The following is a 20,349-nucleotide window of genomic DNA, read 5'->3' as shown; positions in this document are numbered from 1 at the left end:
TAAAAAGCTTTTACCACCCCCCCCCCAGTACAGAATCATCACAGACAGCAAATTAGGAATTCAAAATCTGTTCAAGGTAGCTGAACATATTAAAGATTTTGGTAACTTTATAGTCTATACAAAAGAAACAAACACTGAAGTCTAGGGGTTTCTGTTACTGTTTTCAACCACATACAATCAGTGGCCATACTAGTAAGTAGTAGCAGTAGTGATAGTAAATAAAAATGAAAACAAAGCCCCACGAGCCAGTGTCCTTCTTAAGAAGCATGGTAAAGTCAAGAGTATGTTTAACTGTTACTTTGCTTTTAAATCTTGAAAAGGCCTATAAGTTTAGGATTTACAGAGGTCATATAAAACACCATTTCAAGAGTAAAATGATCAATTATTAGAAACAGAAAAATCTCCCTTACCTGGTTTCTTTCTAGACTTTTCATGACCTAGCTGTCCTAGATCATTACATCCACACGTGTACACAGTTCCGTCATCCAGGACGAACACAGTATGTCTGAGTCCACAGCCTACATCTCGGACCTTTTTATTTACAAAAAAGTCACTTTTCCTGGGCTCTAGTACAATCTCTTCATCAATCCCACCCAAGCCTAGTTGTCCATAGGATGCATTTCCCCAGCACAGCATGCTTGTGATGACTTTGGTCTTCCAGTTTCAATACAAAAGTCCCTTCTCAAACACTGGAAACTTGGAGGTACCCTATGTCTGAGGAGAAAAACAAAAGTGACTAAGACTTCAAAGAAAGCTGCTCTCTCATCAAGTGTTAAGCTAAAATAAGGACTGCAATTGTTTAATATTTATAATATGCTTCAAGGTTATTGTTCAGTTCTCTGAACTAATCATTTTAAAATTATCATATACAAATGTTTAGAAAATGACATCCCCTTCTACTATTCTTTGCAAAACTTAAAATGGTAACTGGCTTTGACTTTGTTATATAACCCAGTAGTAAGTACTCTGATAAAATTAGTTTTTTTTCTTTAAATACATTTAATGAGAACAGTAAACAAGGAATGTGTCCAATGCCTAAACAAGCAAGTATCCAGCCAACTGCAGAAACACAAACTTGCAGTCTCCTGTAGCCCACAAAATCCAACAATCTGATACCTACCTCCACATCAACAGAAAACTGAAGTTCTTATCTGTAACATAAATAAAACCAATAATGGAACTTTAGAAAAAAAGTCACAATTTAAACTAGACTTCTCGTTATTTATACTAATAAGCTATATACAAAATAACAATTTATCAAGTCATAATTTTAAACAATCGACTCCATTTTACAAGATACTAGCGCCAACCTCTCTGCTAATTTAATTTTAAAACTAAATCAATGTGATTATAATACATAAAAATTTCAGTTTAAATATCAAAAGTCTCCCAATTCAAAAATCATGAATGGTTCCCACGTAAAAAATATCTCCTTCAATAATCTATATTTATGTATACATACCTCTAGGACAATTACTTGAAGATGAAAAATAAACTGTATACAACAATCCCAGGACACCTGATTTTTCCAAAGAACGGGCTGGAGTCGGGGTTAACTTTGATAAGAAAATCTATATAACTTCTACGCTTGAAAGACATACATGAAGGGGGAGAGAGTCTCAAAGGTTAATGGGACTGTCTGCTCTTTTAAAGGATCCTGATTCAATTCCCAGCACCCACCTGGGGGCTCTCTACTGTTTGTGTTCTCTACTGTTTGTGTGTAGGTCAGCCCAGGGAATCAATCCTACGCCCTCTTCTGGCCGGCCGCACTAGGCACATGGTGCACTAGGCACACACATGGTGCACGAACAAGTGAGGAAAACCTCTCTCTCTCTCTCTCTCTCTCTCTCTCTCTCTCTCTCTCTCTCTCTCTCTCTCTCCCCACACACACACACACATATATATATATAAAAGACTTAAGTGAGTCCTCCTCTAAAACCTCACATTTCTTTAAACAACACGGTGCGTTATTAAGAAGCATTAACAGAAGTCAGCCTTATCCTTGCTGTCCAAAATCACCTAAATTCCTTACACTGGATCTGAGGTTTCAAAACATAATTGTCCAAAACATAATATGTTTATTTAGAAAGTGCCGAAGCTGCCTCACTCCACTCCGCATCAGCAGAAGATCGACTTCATCCCTTTGGGACACCAAACTCGAAAGTTCCAGAGAGTTCTGCATTGTCTGTCTGTCTGTCTTTTCTCTTTCTCTCTCTCTTTCTCTCTCTCTTTCTCTCTTTCTCTCTCTCTCTCTCTCTCTCTCTCTCTCTCTCTCTCTCTCTCTCTCTCTCTCTCTCTCTCTCTCTCTCTCTCTGGCTAGCATAAGACAGGAACATATCTCCGATTTCAATGCGCTTCGTTTGGGCACCCTTTTTTTTTTTTTCCTCCAAAAGTCAAAACCAGTATTAGAAAAAGGTTCTCTCGCCAGCAACAGGTAGGAGAACGGAAAGCAGTTGGGTTTCCTCTTTCCCTGACCATGCACCACACGATCAGCTCCCACGGCCGGGGGGAAGAGGAATGAACTGCACACACCCAGCCTCGCGGGCCGACCAGCCAAACTCCCGCAGCTACCGACGAGCCGGGGAGAGAGTCTGCCCCACCGGGCTCGGCCCCCACGGCCTCGGCCCCAGGGAGACCCTTTCCCCGAGGTCCCGGGAAACGCTGAGGACGCTGGCGCCCTTCACCAAGGCCCCAGCGGAGCTCGCCTCCGTCACATTACCCCGAACCCACGGGGGCAACGACTCACCCGGTCTCTCAGGGCAGGGAGAGCCCTAGGCGATGGAGGACGGCCGCTCCCTGGACCTCTGGACGGCTCTCCGGCTCCCGAGACCTTCCTCCTTCAGCCGGCCGCGGCGATTACCACGGCTCCTCCGGCGTCCCGGCCGCAGCTCCGCTGCCTCTGCTGCCCGGTTCCCCCGTGAAACTTTCCCAGGTTCCTCAGAGAAAAGCTGCCGCCAGCACTCTCCGGACCGAGAGACAGCCGTCAGCGACCCGGATGGAGCGGGAGGGGAAGGGCTGGTGGCGAGCAGGGCGGAGAACACGAGGGGTGGAGAGAGCCGAGGGAGAGGCTGGCGACAAGGGAGAGGGGCGGTGGTTTCGCGGGGGAGGGGGAGGGGGGAGGGGCTGGCCGGAAGTGAGCCGCAGAACATGCGCGACCCCGCCCACTTCCCCATTCCGGCGCCTGCGCGGAAGGCCTCCCAAGGTTCTTCTGACCCAGGAGCCTGCGCAGTGCTGCTGTTTCCTTCACACGGATTAGAGCTAGAAGCTGTCAAATGTATTTTCTTTCTTTCTTTCTCTCTTTCTCTCTCTCTCTTTTGGTCGGATAAGGGCTACTTAGTGAAAATTTTGTTGTTTTGATTTGTCTTTTTGCTACTAGGGTTTAGCCTTTTCATTATTCTACCCTTCCTAATTTTGGTTTTGAAGTACAGACGAAACCATCACAAATACTTGGTTAGAAAACCCGATGGCTCATTTTAAACCCTTAAACTCACCTGACCCTAATTTGAACATATAAGATATGTTGATAGCAATGGAGCAATGGCTTAGCCTAATCTTAGTAAATGTCAACATCTTTGCTTCAGGTTCCAGACAGTCTTGGCTCACGTTTTCAGCTAACTCCTTGGAACATCCGAGGTTAAATTGCCCAGCCTCTCTCATTCAGAGAAAAACAGAGCTTACAGCTATAGTTCCTGCTTCATGAAAATGAAATCCACATTTCACAGGCCAATTTTAACATCACCTCGATACTAAATCTGTCTTCTTCTGTCTCAAAAAAGGACCCAGTGAATGAATGGAGGACAATTTGTTGGGGGCAAGAAAAAAGATTCGCTCGGTAAGACGCCAAAACCAAAAGCATGGAGTAGCTTGCTGACATTTTAACCTTTTAAACACAAGTTCCATGCCCTCTTTATCCTTAGGAGGAAACTCTGTAGCTACCAATCTATGAGTGTGTATCAATCCTGAAGAAGTGGAGGCAGGGTAGCCTCATGCAAAACAACTGTGGTTCTAGTTCTGCACTAGAGAAGGAGGCACAAGATCTTTCCAGCGGAGGATAGGTATAAATAAAATTACAGCCTCATTTAAAAACAAGAGACCTTGAAATGATGCAGTTTTGAAATTTTATAGTAGTTATTTTTACACCGCGTTATGGCTTTACCAGGTGCTTTAGCCAACTAAGCATGTCACCAAAGCTAAGTTTGGCTGTCTTCAAACTTGTGGATCCTCCCTCAAGAATAGTTGAGAGTGCAGGTGTAGGGCATAGCACCTGGCTTATACCATACTAGAACCTGGTATTTTGGCATGAATGTAAACAGTCTGTAATCAGTTCCACAGTAGGCTGGGTTGGTTGGTTGGTTTTATTAAAAAGTATATTTCAGATTAGGAGATGGTTACAGTTTGGTATATGTAAATTAGTTTCCTGGACTACAACAAATTACCCCAATCAAGTCTCTCAAAACAATAGAAAATTGTATCTCATTCGAGCAGTCAGAGTCTGAAAGGTAGCCTTGGGTTGATTCCCTTTGGTTTCAAGGGGAGAATTTTTTCCTCATGTTTCTTTCTGGTTTCTGGTGATTGCCACAGATTCTTGGCAAATCTTATGGAAGCATCACCCTGATGTCTACTTCCGTACACTTGATATTTTCCCTGGATGTCCATATTCTTTTTATCAATGATTTATTCATTTATTTTATGTATATGAGTACATCATTGCTCTCTTCAGACACATCAGAAGAGGGCATCAGACCCCATTGCAGATGGCTCTGAGCCACCATGTGGTTGCTGGGAATTGAACTCAGGACCTCTGGAAGAGTAGTCAGTGCTTTTAACCACTGAGCCATCTCTACAGCCCCTGGATGTCCATATTCAAGTTTCCCTTTCTCTAAGAGCACCAGCGACTGGATCAGGGCCCACGTTAATGTATTATGAACTCATTGTCTTAACATGATTGTATCTACAAAGATCTTACTTGCCAAGAAGATGACATAGGGTCCCTGAGGTTAAGATTCCAGACTACCACAGTATATTAGAGAAGTACTGAGACTCCATTCTAGAGAACCTGACCTAAGTTTGAACTCAGGTAAACTAACAGACTGGTACCTTACTTTAGTTTCCAAGCTGGCCCCCAACAAAACCTGAGCCTAGCTCCAGTTTCTAGCCTAATTCTAAACAAGACCAGTGTCTCCAGGTTATTCCCTCAACGAAGTTGCACCCCCCCCCACCCCCAGGTTACAAGCCCACCCCTTGCCTAACAACCAACATGCAGAGGGGAGCAGAAGTTAAGTTTACGATATGACTCCCAGAATTAGCCAATTGAGTTAAAGGCCACAGTAGCTTTCCAATTAGATGCTTGCACACTTACACCATCCTCCCCCACCCCCGCCCCTTGCTGCTTTGCTGCTTACTATAAAGCCTTGCTCTGATAGATATTGGGGCCTCCCCCACCACCAAAACTGTCCTGCATGACGGCAGTACATTGGAGAGTTACATCAGATCGGCTCCTGTCTGGTTTTTTTTTTTTTTTTTTTTTTTTTTGGTTGGGGGGGGTTTCAACCCTTCCCTGGCACTACAGTATAAAATGGTAAAATACTTAAGAAAGCATAGTTTCAGCATTGGAGTGTGAGAGTACTCACAAACTTTCTCATTTCATTGCTTAATTTTTTCGTATTGTCATTTTGAGTTTTTTGAGACAAGATCCCATTTTTCTGTTACGACTACCATCAAACAGAAATACGCTGCAAGCCATAATAAAGGAGAGAACTAGGAATCCTTGATATAGGATGGACAGTGAACGTCTCCATGGAGGAGTTGCCTTTAAAAATGAAAACTTAGGGGCTAGAGAGGTGGTTCCCATGGGTAAGACCACTGGCTGCTCTTGCAGAGGGCCTGGGTTCAGTTCCCAGCAACCACACGGTGGCTCGCAAGCATCTATAACTCCAGTTCTAGGTTGTCTGGTGTCTTCTTTTGACTTCCTTGAGCATGAGGTACAGGCAAAGCATACCCATAAAATAAATCTGAAAAAAAAAAAAAACAGAAAATAAAGGAATGGGAAAGACATATGAGGTAGAAGCAATAGAATAAGGAGTTCACGGTCATCCTCAGCTACACTCAGTAATGTAGACAAGTCTCACTGCTCACCTGAGTCTCACTAAGTCATCTGAGTATCACAGGTATACACCTGAGTCTCACTGCTCACCTGAGTCTCACTGGTCACCTGAGTCTCACTGTTCACCTGAGTCTCACTGGTGCACCTGAGTCTCACTGATGTACTCCTGAGTCTCACTGGTGCACCTGAGTCTCACTGATGTACTCCTGAGTCTCACTGGTGCACCTGAGTCTCACTGATGTACACCTGAGTCTCACTAGTGTATCTGAGTCTCACTGGTCACCTAAGTCTCATTGCTCTCCTGAGTCTCACTGGTGTACACCTGAGTCTCACTGCTCACCTGAGTCTCACTGGTGTACACTTGAGTCTCACTGGTGTACACCTGAGTCTCACTGATGTACACCTGAGTCTCACTGATGTATACCTGAATCTCACTGGTCACCTGAGTCTCACTAGTGTATCTGAGTCTCACTGGTGTACACCTGAGTCTCACTGATGTACACCTGAATCTCACTGGTCACCTGGGTCTCACTAGTGTATCTGAGTCTCACTGGTGCACCTGAGTCTCACTGATGTACACCTGAGTCTCACTAGTGTATCTGAGTCTCACTGATGTACACCTGAGTCTCACTGGTGTACACCTGAGTCTTACTGGTGCACCTGAGTCTCACTAGTGTATCTGAGTCTCACAAGCATATATGAAATAAAACAAAAGCAACAAGTTAAAAACTTACCTTGTGGCTAGGCTTAGCCGGGTTGCACTAGGTGGTTAAAGAGAGATTGAGGCCACTGGAAGCCTTTTCACTCAGCAACTGGCTGAGTCACTAATGGCAGTTACAAAAATGAAGACTGTTGAAATTCACCTAACATAGGTTGTGCTTTACCCTGGCTGTCCTGGAACTGGCTTTGTTTTTGAGGCTAGACTCATACTCAAAGGTCTGCCTTCCTTTGTTTCCAGAGTGCTGCCATCAAAGGCATGTGTTGCAATGGCCTGGCAGCTGTAGCATTTTTTGAGACTGGGCCTCACTTTGTAACCTTGCCTAGTCTGGACCTTGCCATGCAGACAAGCCTGGCCTTGAATCTGTAAGAATCCTTCAGCTTCTGCTTTGAGAGGACTGGGATTATAGATGTATGCTTCAAACTCCTGATTGGAAGATAAGTTTTGGTGAAAGAAAAATTTTAGTTTTTTTTTAAAAATCAGATTTATTTAGTTTATGTATATGAGCACACTGTCACTGTGGTCAGACATGCAGAAGAGGGTATTGTACCCCATTACAAATGGTCGTGAGCCATCATGTGGCTGCTGGGAATCAAACTCAGGTCCTCTGGAAGAGCAGTCAGTGCTCTTAACCCCTGAGCCATCTCTCCAGCCCCAGTCTTGATGTTTTTATATTAAGTTTCAAAAACTACCATAATCCCACAAATGGGGTGTCTTAAGTAACAGAATGTATTCAATAGCATAAGTGACATAATTTAGAGTATAGCTAGGGTTACAGTGCTTGCTTACCATGCACAAGCACAGGAATCTGGGTTTCATTCCCCATTACCACAAAAGAAAAAAACATAACCTAAATAACTTATTCTCTCACAGTTTTGAAAGCTGGAAATCCATGATGAAGGTGTAGGTAGTTTGCTTTTTTGTTTGTTTGGTTTGGTTTGGTTTGGTTTTGGTTTGTTTTTCTAGGAATGAAAAAAAAAAAAAAAAACCCTCCTTCCTCTGCTTGCAAATAGCCACCTCCTTCCTCCTTGCTCAGAGGTCTTCTGTCTGCTTTCTGTCTCCTGGTCCTGTCTTTGTTCTTGTAAATCCTTGAATCATAATGGGTTAGGTCATTCCCTGTGACCTCACTTACTTTCATTACCTCCTCAAAGAACCTGTAGACACTCCCAGCACAGTGAGTGAGCAGAGTAATCTATGACCCACAGTAAATATTCCTTTTGTTTTGTTTTAACTGATTTTTATTTTATGTATATAGGTGTTTTGCCTACATGTATGTCTACCATATGGTTGTGTGGGGCCTATAGAGGCAGGATAGAGTGTCCGGTCCCTTTAAGATTGAGTTACAGATGGGCGTGAGCCACCATGTGGATGCTGGAAACCAAATTGAGGTCCTCTGCATAAGTGGCCAGCCCCTTGTTTCATTTTTCTGAGACAGTGTCCCCGAAGCTGTTCTATTGCTGGGAAGAGATGCCATGACAAAATCTCTTACAGAAGAACACATTTAACAGTGACCTTGTTTACAGTCTCGGAGATTAGTCCCTTATCATCTTGGAAGGAAGCATGATGGCATGCAAGCAGAGGTGGTGCTGGAGGAGGAGCCCAGAGTTCTTCCTGACCCATAGTCTGCACATGGAGAGCAGAGAGGAAAGAAACTGAGCCTGGTGTGGTCCACCTGCGGTGACACACTTTCTCCAATCAGGCCACACCTCCTAATTCTTTGCAAATTGAACCACTCCCTGATGACCAAGCATCTAACTACCATGAGCCCACGGCCATTCTTAGTCTCACAGACTTTAACTCTATAACCCTAGTTGTCCTGAAACATACTAAGTACCTAGGTCGTCCTCCTCTTCCTGGCATTGGAGCTGGCTCAACCTCCAAGTGCTGGCATTACAGGTGTTAGGAGTCTCGCCTGGCCATTACAGTCTTTCTTTCTTTTGAATTATTATTAAAAAGCCTTTTGGGCTGAGAATGTAGTGCAGTTGATAGAGGGCCTAGCATCCATAATTGAATAAACCAGGTATGGTGTCACATGCAGATATCCCCAGGACTTAGGACATAGAGGCAGGAGAATTAGTTCAAGGTTGTCATTGGCTACCTACTATGTTCAGGGTTAGCCTGAGCAACATACAAACATACTGTAACTTAATTTTTTTTTTCAAATCCTATTTTTGATGATGATTCTTAAATGCTTTAACCTCCCTTGTAACCCACCACCCAGTAGTAGGTAGTAGGAAAGAAAGGATACAGGGAAAGTGGACCTGTTTAGAAAGGTTCTTTGGAGCAACTCCTGTCTGTGTTGTCTGGATATCTGCAGCTCAGTTTACAGGTTAGCAGGCTGCAGCAGCTCAATCCACTTGCAAACACCTCACGGATACACTAGCAGTCCAGTTCAGTAGAGTTGGGTTAGCAACTAAGGTGACATGACCTAGCAGAGACAGCCAGGCCTCAGCCTCAGCTTGAGACAGCAGGAGGGACCAGGAGGGACACCAGTACAAGTTTTCAGCTCTCAAGGAAGCAAATGTACTAGCAAGCCAAGCTCTCTCTCTCTCTCTCTCTCTCTCTCTCTCTCTCTCTCTCTCTCTCTCTCTCTGTCTCTCTCTCTCTTTGGAGTCCCATTTCTACCCTCCTAACATCAAACATCAAGTGTCCTCCGCAGGCCTTGCCTCAACATGTGCATCCAATCAGCCTGTTCTTGGAAGCGGCAACAAACTGCAGCGCACCACCAGAAGGCAGAAGGGTTTTTTTGTTTGTTTGTTTTGGTTTTTTTTGTTTTTTTTTTGTTTGTTTGTTTGTTTGTTTGGTGTATTTCCATCTATGGAGTCCGGACAAATGCATGTCAAGTATGCAATGAAACATTCATGTTGTTAGCAAAAAATCTTTCATCTTTCACGTGCTTGCTTTGGCAGAGAACATCCTCCCTCCTGTGTCTGCTTCTGTGAAACGTTCCTTCACGAGTCTGCCTTAGCCTTTCACACCTGTGTCCACTTTGACGAGATGTTCCTTCACGTGTTTGCCCCAGCAAAACACCATCCAACTGACTTTCCAAGAAACCCTTAGGTTTGCACTTCAACATAACTCAAAAATAAACAAAAAAATCCTTTAGTTGTATTAGGTAGGTATGGTCTTATTCTCAAGAGAGAGAGAGAAAGAGATACTCCTAGCACATTATAAGTATTTTATTGATGAATTATTATGAAATACTCCATCAAGTCAACAACATAAGAAAAAAATACTTGCATTTGTTGCAAGCACCTTTTCAACTTTCACTTTCATAATTAGCCCAGCCTTCATCATTAGTCCAAATTTACTTTCTGACTTCAATTTTCTTCTCACTGTCTGAGTGAAACAGCAGTGATCTTTGCATTGTGAAAGCCAGAACTGCCTTGAAAACAGTCTCTTTATAACCATGTTACTCTCTGTTTCCCACTAGCTAACTGCAAAAATTCCACCTACAGTCAAGCCAATAGAACCCCAAAGAATGATGTGTAGTGTGGCCCTCCACCAGTGTGGGGGATGTGTCACGCACTTGAGCTTAGTCATCGATCCAGCTGTTACGACACTTCCTTATTCGAAGATGCTCTCAAACTGCCTTGTTGGTTTGTTTTTTTTACTTTATTTTGTTGGTTTTTTTTCCCACAAAAGTTGATAAACAAAGACTTAACTTCATAATAAACTATTGTTTTAACATCAGTTCTATCTCATAACAATCACAAGATAGAAGTTCTGTGAGTTCTTATTAATGGACATCACCAAGGTAGCACAAGTGTGGGGGATGGGATAGGTATGAGATGGTCCAGTGGCTACAGGTACTTTCAACTAAATCTAAGGACTTGATTTCAACATCTGGGACCCACCCCACATGGTAAAAGGAGAGACCTAACTGGGAAAAGTTGTCTTCAGACCTCTGCATTCATGGCTGTGGTATGTATGCGCACACACACACACACACACACACACACTTCTTTGGATTTGGGTGGGGTGGGTGGAAGAGGAGTCCAAGACAAGGTTTCTCTGTGTAGCCTTGAACTCACTCTGAAGACCAAGTTGGCTTTAAACCAGACCAGGAGGTCTGCCTGCTTCTGCCTCCCTAGTGTTAAGCTTAATGACATGCGCCACCAACACTGGGCCCTGGAATCTTTAATGCCTACTGAAATTTGTTTTTGTTACTATAGTTGCTGGGGGCAGTTGATTGGTTGGCAACATTTCTGTTTTGCTTAATTGAATCTTATAAAATTTTTCAAGACAGGGTCTTGTGTAGCCCAGACTGGCCTCAAACTTGCTATGTAGCTTGAAGTCCTGAGCCTCCTGCTGGGTAGAGCCTCCAGGAGTGCTGGAATCCCAGGCTTGGGCCCACAGACCCCCTCTTTTGGAAAAGTAAAAAAATGAGTGTCCTAAAGCAGGACATAGAGGTATATGCTTCTAATTCTGATATTCGGGAGACAGAGGAAGACAAAGGAGGGGGAGGCGAGGAAGAGGAAAGGAAAGAAGGCAGGCAGACAGATAGGCAGGCTAAATCACTGACATTCTTTTAAGCTTTAAAACATGATTATTTAGTGTTGGGAGTGGTGGGGTGGTAGGAAGGTGTAGAAACTGGAGGACAACTTTCAGAAATTGGTTCTCTCTTTGGTGTGGAACCTGGGGATTGAACTCAGGTCTTCAGACTCACCAGCCAGTGTCTTTCCCCACCGAGCATCCCAGCATTGGTATTTCTATAAGTAAGTATTTATTTGCACCTCTTATAAACATAGCATAGGAACTGACAGCCTAAAGGAATTGAGCAACAGCGACCTGAGGACCCAGTGTTCTCAAAGATAAATTACAGTTGTCTCTTTCGATTTGCCCAATACAGTTTAACCATACTGAAATAACAAAAATGTTAGACCAAGAAAAATGCTATGCTGTCCACATTGCTTGTAAAATCTATACACATATTAAATCAAAGGAAAAGTATTCTGTAAACATGGGATGTTATGAAACAAATCAAGATGCTGTGTGTCCCCCCCCCCCCCCACCAACACACACAACAAACCAATTTCATCTGTTTAACCTTTTTGGAGGGGCAGGGTATCATCATGTAGCCATGGCTGGCCTGGAACTATCTAGGTAGACCAGGCTGGCTTCCAACTCACAGAGATCTGTCTGCCTCTGCCTCCAGAGTACTGGGATTTAAGGCACATACCACCATGTTCAGCCACGTGTTCCTTCTGTAACAGGAAGCTTTACCCAATAGGCTAAACTCCAAAGAGGGGGTTCAAATCGCCCCTATTTACAAGTTTGTTTGTTTGTTTGTTTGTTTGTTTTTTGGTTTTTCGAGACAGGGTTTCTCTGTATAGCCTTTGGCTGTCCTGGAACTCACTCGGTAGACCAGGCTGGCCTCGAACTCAGAAATCCACCTGCCTCTGCCTCCCAAGTGCTGGGATTAAAGGCGTGCGCCACCACCGCCCGGCCTATTTACAAGTTTTGACAGTGTTGGTAAGAAAATGAACCCCCCCCCCCCCAGAACAATAGATGTTGTTTTTGTTTGATTGTTTTAGTGTTGAAACAGTTTGCTGTTATTATTCTGTGTGGTAGGAGGGATTTTAAAGACTCCACACGAGTCCTCTGCATGCCAGGCAAGTGTTGTGATACTGACCTATATCCACAGAACTCGCTCCATAGCCCAGACTGCTTGGACTTTTCCTGCCGTGGCCTCCCATGTGCTGAGAGCCTAGACCACCACATCCAGTGAGCGTGGGTCTCTCTGAATGAATCTAAATTGTTACAGTCAGAAAGGTGGTGACTGACTGACCATCTTCCTAAGCCTATTTATTTATTGTATGTGGAACTGTATGGCTGCGTACGCACGCCCACAACATGCATGTGGAGGTCCAAGCACACCTCTGGGAGGTTGATTCTCTCTCTCCACAGAGTGGACTCTGAGGACCAAACTTGAGTCACCAGGCGTGGCGGCGAACACCTTTATCTGCAGAGCCATCCAAACGGCCCGAACCATTTATTACTTTAAAAAATGAGAAATAAGTTCTTGGAAATCTTTATTAAGCCCGTGAAGATGTTTTGATGCAATATTTCTAGCAGAAAAGACGAGACCTCAGAGAAGACTGTGAATACAATCAGTACGTTTAATGTTCGTCCTCTAAGCAGTTTCTGCTTCCTGTTCAGATTACCTTTCTACGAGGTGTGTGGGGGTGGGGGTGGGGGTGGGGGTGGAGGTGGGGGCGGGGGACAGCGATGGCCGCTACAACTCTGTTACCTCTAGTGCCTAGCAGAATACTGTATTCAGATCCATTCCCGACAAACTGAGTAAGCAAATCCCTTCATCATCCAAGTCTAAGCCGGAATTTGTCAGACTTATGCCTTTGGGTCTTTACCTGTTGGAATGTGTGTGCCTTCACAGGAACTGGGTTTCTCTTACTGACACCCGACATAGTGGAAGTTTGATAAATGTCCTGGTACCAAGACTTCACCAGTAAACACCGGCGTGCTTCATTCATCTGTGTGCTTCAGTGACTCTGGGCAGTCTAGTAAATATCTGTTCAAGCATGACTTGGAAACCTGGCTACTGGCAGCTATAGTTCAAATCCAGTGTGAAAAGTTTGCTTTAGTCTCTTGGATGCAGGATTAAATTCAGACCAGAGTAAGCATAATTTTGAAAGGGTTTTGTTTTGTTTTACATTTTTTTCCCTTTTGGGTTGGGGGGACTGGGGTTGAACCCAGGGCTTTGGTTGTTGTATTAACAAACCCCTGAAAGATGTATATTAAGAATATATACATATAAAACAGTGAGATAGCTCAGTTCCACAGTGGGGGAGGGGAAGGGAGACAAGTTGGAAACAAACAAGTGAAGCTCACAGGAGAAAATAGCTCCTCGGAGGGGAGCCGCATGCTTTGACACTCATGGCAGCCGCATGAGGAAGCAGCCTAAAATTAGCAGGGTGGGCAAGCCCGGGAAGGAAAGCCAGGCAGCCTTCTCTGCCTGCAACAAGTGAGGAGTTCCCAGAGGAACCCCCTTTAGCCTCTGCAGCCTCTGCTGGTGACAGGTAAGGCCCCCACTGGGGTAAAGCAACCTCCCTCCCTCCCCCTCTGGTTTTCCTCCTTCCCTCCCTTCCTCTCCCCCCTCCCCACTCCCCCACATGCCCAACCCATTTTTCCTTTCTGTTGTGGCTTGTTTTGTTTTGTTTTTGAGACAGGGTCTCACTTGTAGCCCAGGCTGACCTCAAGTTTACCATCTATCTGCTCATCTCAGCCTCTTAAGTGATGGGATTACAGGTGTGGGCTAGCATACCCAGAGAGAAGAGAGAGAAAAGGGAGGTGGGTTCTCAGGAGGGCATTCAGAGAACTGAAAGATTTGCTATTACCAATGAATGATGCTGTCAATAGTCCAGTTATTAAGAGATCTACATATTCATTCTTAATTGGTAGTTCCATCCAAACCACCCACTTCCACATTACTGAGCTGGGGCTCTCTAGCATGGGCCATCTTCAAGTGTTAAAGTGCCTGAGACAATCTGTGAAGCATGTGGAAAGAGGCCCGGGAAGATGCCACTGATGATTTAGAGAGGGGGGTAAGAACGTGCAGAGCCAGAAAGATTCAATGTGATGCAGGTAAGACTGCCTATATATTCTGCAGCGGGGCAACAGGGAACCTTCTCCATGGCTGAAATACAGAATAGCTGAGCTGACTGAGAACCAGTGACAGAATCCCAGAGAGAGCTAGAATTTTATCTGAGGTATTTCATAATGAACTAGCAGTCAGGGATTGATAGCTATTGTAATTGATAGCTCCAGCACTTGGGAGATGGGCATAGACGGATCAAGAGTTCAGGTCAGCTTTGGCTAACACAGCAAGTTTGAATGAAGTCAGTCTGGGCTACATGAGACTCTGTCAAAGATGAATGAATGAATGAATGAATGAATGAATTAGCAAACCAGTCTCAGTCAAGTTACTATCAACTTATCATTCTCCATGGGCTGGCTGGTTGGTTGGGTTTGAGACAGGGTCTCACTGTGTGGCTCAGGTGGGCCTCAGACTCTTCTGCCTCATCCTCCCGAGCCCTGGGAATAGATATGTCCACCTTACCCGGCTTTCACCATCCTTCTTACTCCAGCTGTGGAGATGGTGGTGGAGCTCTAACCCAGGCCTCCAGCACATTAGGCTGATGGTCCATTACTGAGCTGGATCCCCAGCTTCTCTTCATCGATCCCTAACTTTCTGTGCCTTTCTGGAATCTATTTTCATATGTCTTCTTTCTTTTTTTAAAAGTTACAAACCCTCATTGATGTTAAAAACTTTCCAGAGGTAGTGTAAAAGGATCTTCCCAGGCTTAATCTGAAGGAATTGTACAAAGGAATAATGGAAATTCAGAACTAAGACAATAACTTTGGTGGGATGGGATATTAGACACATACAATATGTGATGGTTTGTATATGCTGGGCACAGGGAGTGGCACTATTAGTGTGGCCCTGTTGGAGTAGGTGTGTCACTGTGGGTGTGGGCTTTAAGACCCTCATCCTAGCTGCCTGGAAGCCAGTCTTCTGCTAGCAGCCTTCAGATGAAGATGTAGAACTCTCAGTTCCTCCTGCACCATGCCTGCCTGGATGCTGCCATGCTCCCGCCTTGATGATCATGGACTGAACCTCTGAACCTGTTAGCCAGTCCCAATTAAATGTTAAATGTTGTCCTTATAAGAGTTGCCTTGCCTTGGTCATGGTGTCTGTTCACAGCAGTAAAACCCTAAGACACAATACAATCAATCACATATTCAGAGTATTCATTTCAGTGACTTTGAAAATATTTACAGAATCGTGCAAATTGCAACCACTGTTAAACAGTTTTGGAACATCACACACACACACACAGAGAACCCTCTTTCCCTCTACCATCCTGGGGTCCACAGCCCCAGGCAACAACAGACTTAATATCTGTTTCTGTAAATTTGTCTATTTTGGGTTTTTCATGTAAGTGGAATCCTGATATGTTGTAGTAGTAGTAGTAGGTGTGTGTGTGTGTGTGTTTCTTTTTTAGGTACTTAAGTGTGTAGCAAGGGAAGAGAGAACCCCCTTCATTGATTTCCCATTACCTCCACTATCCACTTGCAGTGACCACCCACAGCCATTCCTTTCAGATTGTCCACTTGTGAAGGCAGCGCAATGTTGAGTGTTTCTCACCAATACTGTGTAGTCACAGTGACTTTTAGTTTTTTTTTTTTTTTTTTTTTGGTTTTTTATATGTGTGGGTGTTTTGCCAGCATGGATAGCTGTACATCACAATTTTGTAGTGCCTGAAGAAGACAGTATCAAATCTCTTGGAACCAGATTAACGGTTATGGTTGTGAGCTGCCAGGTGGATGTTTGGAATCAAACCCAGGTCCTCTGGAAGAACAGTCAGTGCTCTTAACCCCTGAGCCACCTTCCAGCCCCAGTGATGATTTTTATTTAATGATAGTATCAGAGAATTCCTGATAAAATGACACATATCTGTTTGGGCCATCGTTGGCGAACACACAGGTATAGATTCTCAGGTTATACCTTCTGTTTGTTTATTTCTCAAGACAAGGTTTCTTTGTGTAGCCCTGGCTGTCCTGGAACTCACTCCAAGCTGACCTAGAACTTCAAGGTCTACCTGCCTCTGTCTCCAGAATGCTAGGATTAAAGGTGTGGACCACCACGCCCAGTTTGGTTATACATTCTATAAGTGAATCATGAAGAGGGTAGTGTGTCTAGACTACATGCAAAGTGTTCGCATCTTAGTAAATATTTCTTTCCTTCTACTTTCAATGTTAGACATCTAATCATAATATAAAACCCACGAAACAGATTAGAAGACAGCCTTAACTTACCAGAGTGCTTTAAACAGATGACGCAATAAGTTGTACTCTCCCCTCCATGAGCAGGACTGAGAGACCTTGGTTGCCACAGCAAGGTCAAGTGATCTAGGTGGAGTTACCCACCTTGGCTGCCCGGAACACAGCAGAACTGCCCCTGGGCTTGCCCTGAGACATCTCCGGCCGTGACCTGGAATGGACTATGGATTATCCCACCCATCTGAAACCAGGAGGGGTTGTGGGTTGGGTCTTCCCCTTTAAATTGAGAGCTGAACATTAAAGCTTTGGGCCTTGATCAGAGAACTTTGTCTTGGCCTCGTCTCTTCTCGCCCTCCTTCCCCTTTCATTCCCAGCCCCCCTTTCAGGTGAATCCAGTTGACTTGTGGCCGAGGGCGGCTACAATAAGTATGTATTTATTAATGAGGGAGAGGGAGATGCAGTTGTGGATATGCACATAACACAGCTATGACACTGTTTCTTAAAAGCTGTGGAGTTAGTTTCATGTTCTGGACCAGGAAGCATCAACTGTACAGTCAAGTTCGAACTAACACCAGGTACTGTCTTGGGTCCTCTATTTATCTGCAGTTTCTGATTAGGAATAGTCATACTGAGGGCTGGAGACATGTCTCCGTGGGTAAGAGTGCTTACTGTATACAAATGAAGCTATGAACTTACATCCCAGCCCTTACGTAAAAGGCATAGAGTAGATATTATGATGTCTAACACTGAAATTACAAGGAAAGAAATATATACACACGTGGGGGGTGGCAATAATATAGGACTGTAGGTATAACACCATGAAAACATTAAGATATTTTCCCTACTTTCCCAGGTTTCTCCCCTAGAAAACATTTAAATCGAAGAATAGTTTTGCTAGCCTGTTAGACAGACATCCTTTATTTAGATTAAATGAGAAAAAAAAGATACCCACTAATATTGTCAGTTATTGCTTCCTTATCATAAAATGCATACCACAGACTGATGTGCCTGCTCTGACGTTTGTCACCACTCTATTTGGCTGCCCAGGTCTTGTTTGACACCTGACCTGACAGATCAAATTATAATTTAAAGACTTCAGCTATGTTTAGCCCCTTGGCCGTGGTTCTGTCGACAATCCAGAATTCAGAAGCAGATGTTTCCAGAGCACAGTAACAAGATAGGAGCATTTTCCTGTTCATCTTCAGCGTGAGTCTGAGCTCGGTTGATCACGACTGGTTTAAGTCACCCGATTCACATCTCTCATGGACAGCTCCCCATGGTACAGAAGCTCATCACTCCTGGCACTAATTGGCATTCTTGTTGTCGGCCTCAGGAAAGCTGCCAAGGCCTGAATCAGCCTGGAAACCTGACCTGCAGCAGGCCCTGAGTCATCGGTCTTAGGTGGCCCATTCAGCCATCGGCCTTTCTTTAAGCTCAGCACAACCACACGAACTTCACTGCCTGTGACTTTCCACAGCAGATCAGATAATGGTTACCTCCCTTTTTGTTTCTATTTCTTACTTTAACAATTTTAATAATAGAGTCTTGCTGTATAATCATGGCTAGCCCAGCACTCAGATCATGGGGTCCAAAGCACCCCAGAACTTCTGGTGATCCTCTTGCCTCTGCTTTCAGAGCATTGGGATTACAGATACACAGTGCTAACACCCGGCTTAAGATACTTTTTTTTTTTTTTTTTGTAATAAGAGTGGTGCTTAAACTGTGCCGCTCACTTGCAAGGAGCCAGGCATTGATGGAAGAGTATTAATAATTTTTACATTAAGAATTTTTATGTATGCAGTTCATGCCATTTACCCTTTAAAGTTTATTTATTTATTAACTTTGTTTTTGGCTTATTTGTTTACCCAGGGTCTCAAGGTGTTGCCCAGACTGGTCTCAAACTCTGGGTTCAAATAATCTTCCCACCTTAGCCTCCAGAATGCTGGGGCTTTAGGGGTACCTCACTATATCTGGCTTCCCATTTTTTAGAAACAGAATAAACTGAAGCATAAAGACTTGCTAGAAGTTTCTCAAACAGTAAGTGGTGGAGTTAGAACCTGACTCTAAATAATATAATAATATATAAATAATATAATGGGCAGTTCCATTCTGCCCATTATAGCATGTACCTGACTTCCTCTTTTGCATCTTCCTATGTATCTGACACCTTCGTGTGCATAGGTGGGATGTACATCCATGTGCAGGTGTGAGTTCATGTGTGTGCCTGTGGAGGCCAATGGACAACCTCAGACAGTGTTTGTCAAGCACTGTCCACTTTATTTTTGAGACAGGATCTTACCCTGACCTGGAACTTGCCAAGTAGACTATGCTCACCAAGGAGTCCCAGAAATTGGCTCGTCTCTGCCTCTCAGTGCTGAGATTACAAGATCACATTATCATGCTCAGCTTTTTGAAAAATTGTTTCTGAACTGGGCATAGTGGCTCACACCTTTATTTTTTTATTTGTTTATTTATTTATTTTTTTGGTTTTTAGAGACAGGGTTTCTCTGTGTAGTTCTGGCTGTCCTGGAACTCACTCTGTAGACCAGGCTGGCCTCGAACTCAGAAAATCCGCCTGCCTCTGCCTCCCAAGTGCTGGGATTAAAGGCATGCGCCACCACTGCCCGGCTTTGATTTATATTTCAATGGATAAAATAAATCACTGCCTTTCACAACTTTCCTACATACAAAATAATCACAATAAAAACCAACCTCAGGGACAGTACTGTTCTGTTCCTTTTGTTTTATTTAGTTGTTCATATGGTGGACCTTACCATATTGTCCAGGCTGCTTTGAAGTCCTGGCTCCAAGTATTATTCTTACCCCAGCCTCCCAAACAGCTAGGGGTATAACTTTAATCCCAGCACTTGGGAGACAGGCAGGCAGATCTCTGAGTTTCAGACGAGACTGGCCTATGAAATTCCAGGACAGCTGGAGCCAGAGCTACATAGTGAGACACTGTGTCGAAAAACAGGGAGAAGGAGAAGGAGAGGGAGCAGAGGGAGAAGGAGAGGGAGAGGGAGGAGAGGGACAGGGAGGAGAGAGAGAGGGAGGAGGGGAGAGGGAGGGGAGAGGGAGGGGAGAGAGAGGGGAGAGGGAGGGGAGAGGGAATTAAGGATGTGTCTACCTAAAAGATTGTAGCTAAACAGCCCTACATGCTTGAGTACCCTGTGCCTTCTAGTCTGCAGACAGATACAAAGAGAATTGTTTGTTACCTAGATTGACTATGTTGCTTCTTTGGCCCACCAGAGAGAGAGTAACGCACCTGGATTGCAAAGAATTTGGGAGAACTTTGGAGGGTGTTAGTAGCCATCACAATCCAACATTATCACATGTCTCCTTGTTCCCCCAATCCCAAACCAATTCCTAGGTGTATGACTAACAGGTGTGAACGCCGCCGCAGAAGCAGGGCTTGCTGGCAGAGGGAAGAACTTGGCTTTGGCATCCAGCAGACCCGGGTGTGAGTCACAGCTTGGAGTGGCTTTGTACAAATTTCTTCTCTGATCTTTAGCATCTTCTATAAAAAGAAGATAATGACATAGTACGTCTTAAGTGATCTTTTTCAGACCCTCGAATCTGCAAAAATCCATAGAGGCATGTAATTTATTTTTTCAGGTTCACCCTCCATAAACTAGGGACAATGACCCAGCCTCCCTGAGTTGTGTTGTCCTTACACTAACCAGAGCAAAGCTTGGCTGCTGGCCTAGCATCACAGCATCACTTA

General features: G+C 44.2%; 1 protein-coding gene across 3 annotated transcripts in view; it reads right to left on the bottom strand.

The window, feature by feature from the left end:
• Herc4 (HECT and RLD domain containing E3 ubiquitin protein ligase 4) overlaps positions 1-3,163 on the bottom strand; it is a 64,396-nt gene extending 61,233 nt beyond the window's left edge. For all 3 annotated transcript variants that reach the window (XR_013105454.1, XM_034524110.2, XM_034524111.2), the window contains exons 1-3: positions 2,747-3,163; positions 1,121-1,151; positions 411-714 (exon numbers count right to left, since the gene is read on the bottom strand). Coding sequence is in view for 2 of the 3 variants with exons in the window: in XM_034524110.2 (XP_034380001.1) it covers positions 411-636 (226 nt within the window). In the remaining variant the exon portion in view is untranslated. The remainder of the gene's footprint in view (positions 1-410; positions 715-1,120; positions 1,152-2,746) is intronic.
• Between the last annotated feature and the right edge of the window lie 17,186 nt (positions 3,164-20,349).

Source organism: Arvicanthis niloticus, chromosome 20, assembly GCF_011762505.2.
Source record: "Arvicanthis niloticus isolate mArvNil1 chromosome 20, mArvNil1.pat.X, whole genome shotgun sequence".
Classification (NCBI taxonomy): domain Eukaryota; kingdom Metazoa; phylum Chordata; class Mammalia; order Rodentia; family Muridae; genus Arvicanthis; species Arvicanthis niloticus.
The sequence above is the reverse complement of the archived record's forward strand: the minus strand, read 5'-3'. Positions and strand labels throughout refer to the sequence as shown.